General features: G+C 39.9%; 1 protein-coding gene across 1 annotated transcript in view; it reads left to right on the top strand.

Annotated features, from left to right (window-relative positions):
• Positions 1–1,851, top strand: part of RSPRY1 (ring finger and SPRY domain containing 1) — a 60,319-nt gene that overhangs the window by 53,624 nt on the left and 4,844 nt on the right. Inside the window, exon 13 of the mRNA XM_012806842.2 lies at positions 1,336–1,440. Within this exon, the coding sequence (XP_012662296.2) occupies positions 1,336–1,440 (105 nt within the window). The remainder of the gene's footprint in view (positions 1–1,335; positions 1,441–1,851) is intronic.

Below are 1,851 nucleotides of genomic sequence, written 5' to 3' on the forward strand. Positions count from 1 at the left end.
TAAAATAATAACCCCATACCTCTCATGTACATACTCCTCATCCTTCTTCCTGTTTTATTTTTTCTTCATATTATTCATCATCATTTAATTGTTCTGTATATTGTATTTCATCTTGTTTCTGTTTTCCCGTACTGTAATATAAGCCCTTTGAACACAGGGATACTTCTTAGTCCTCTAGTCACTGCTGAATCCCCAGGGCTTAGAATAGTGCCGGGCGCACATAGGTAAATAGAATGAATGTTTCATTCCATTCCATGCTAATTGAAAGTGTAATGGAAGGGTTGTAACCTGAGGTGCCTGGATTTGCAGGGAGTCTACAGAAACTGTCATAAACCCCTTGAAATTGTATAAAAACCTCTAGGTTGTTTTTCTTGAGAAAACCTTTTTGCTTTTCATAAAACTCTCAGAGATATATGACTTAAAATGCTGAAATTAGCTGGTAATTTTTTTTTTTTTTTGAGACAGAGTTTCACTTTGCCACCCTTGGCAGAATGCCATGATATCATAGCTCACAGCAACCTAAAACTCAAAGGTTCAAAGAATCCTCTTGCCTCAGCCTCCCAAATAGCTGAGCTATAGGAATGTGCCCCAATACCTAACTATATTTTCTTTATTTATTTTCTTTTTTTGGATATAAAGCCTCAGGCTGTCACCCTGGGTAGAGTGCTGTGGCATCACAGCTCACAGCAACCTCCATCTCTTGGATTCAAGCAATTCTCCTGCCTCTGCCTCCCAAGTAGCTGGGACTACAGGCGCCCGCCACAACACCCAGCTATTTTTTTGGTTGCAGCTGTCATTGTTGTTTAGCGGACTCGGACTAGATTCAAACCCGCCCGCTCAGGTGTATGTAGCTGGTATCTAAGCCGCTTGAGCCACAGGCTCCGAGCCCTAACTATTTTTTCCTATTTTTAATAGAGATGGGGTCTTGCTCTTGCTCAGGCTAATCTTGAACTCCTGAGCTCAAGCAGTACACCCCACTCAGCCTCCTAGAGTGCTAGGATTATAGGTGTGAGCCACCTCGCCTGGCCCTGCTAAAAAATTTTAAAGCACTGAACTTAGGCCCAAATGATTTGGATTTGATTTTTTACTCTATTTATCTTATGCAAATCATTCCCTCAAACTTTAGTTTCTTTGTAAAATAGTAGTAGCCATGCTTCCTTCTTTCCCTACTTCAGGAAATCATTGTAAGATTGAAATGAGTTATATTACTGACAAAGCTGAAGGAATATAGCTCACATTTTCAAAAGTATTTTCAAAACATTTCATATGCATGGCTGCTAATAGGCCCCACTTACTTATCGACAAAATGAATTGCAAACTGCTTTTTCTACTCAGGCACAGGCGTCTTGCTCTGTTGAAGCAAGTGAGTATCCGAGAAAACTGCTGCTCCCTTTGTTGCGATGAGGTGGCAGACACACAACTGAAGCCATGTGGACACAGGTAAGAGTATTTGGTTATTTTTCTCTTTTGAACATCATATGAGGCTAAATTTCATCTATTTTTGAGTTGCTTTTGGAGTATTCCTAGTCCTTTAGCTGTTCATCAGGGTTTATTGTATATAAAGTGAGTTGAATAAAGAATTAGAGCAGTGGTTCTCAACCTTCCTAATGCTGCCACCCAGAATAATTTTATGGTTGGGGGTCACCACAACATGAGAAACTATATTAAAGGGTGGTGGCATTAGGAGGGTTGAGGACCACTGAATTAGAATTTGCCAAGCAGTACCTGGCTGTCTTCCAGTAAGTGCCTGCAATAGAAGAAGCTACTTAATTTGGAAGGCCAGTGTTTTAGTTTCATTTTGTTTATTCAGTACTATATTTTTGATACAATTCTGGCTTCTCAAAATGTAAC

This window comes from Otolemur garnettii, unplaced genomic scaffold (assembly GCF_000181295.1).
Source record: "Otolemur garnettii isolate 467f Iridium unplaced genomic scaffold, OtoGar3 scaffold00058, whole genome shotgun sequence".
NCBI classification, from domain to species: domain Eukaryota; kingdom Metazoa; phylum Chordata; class Mammalia; order Primates; family Galagidae; genus Otolemur; species Otolemur garnettii.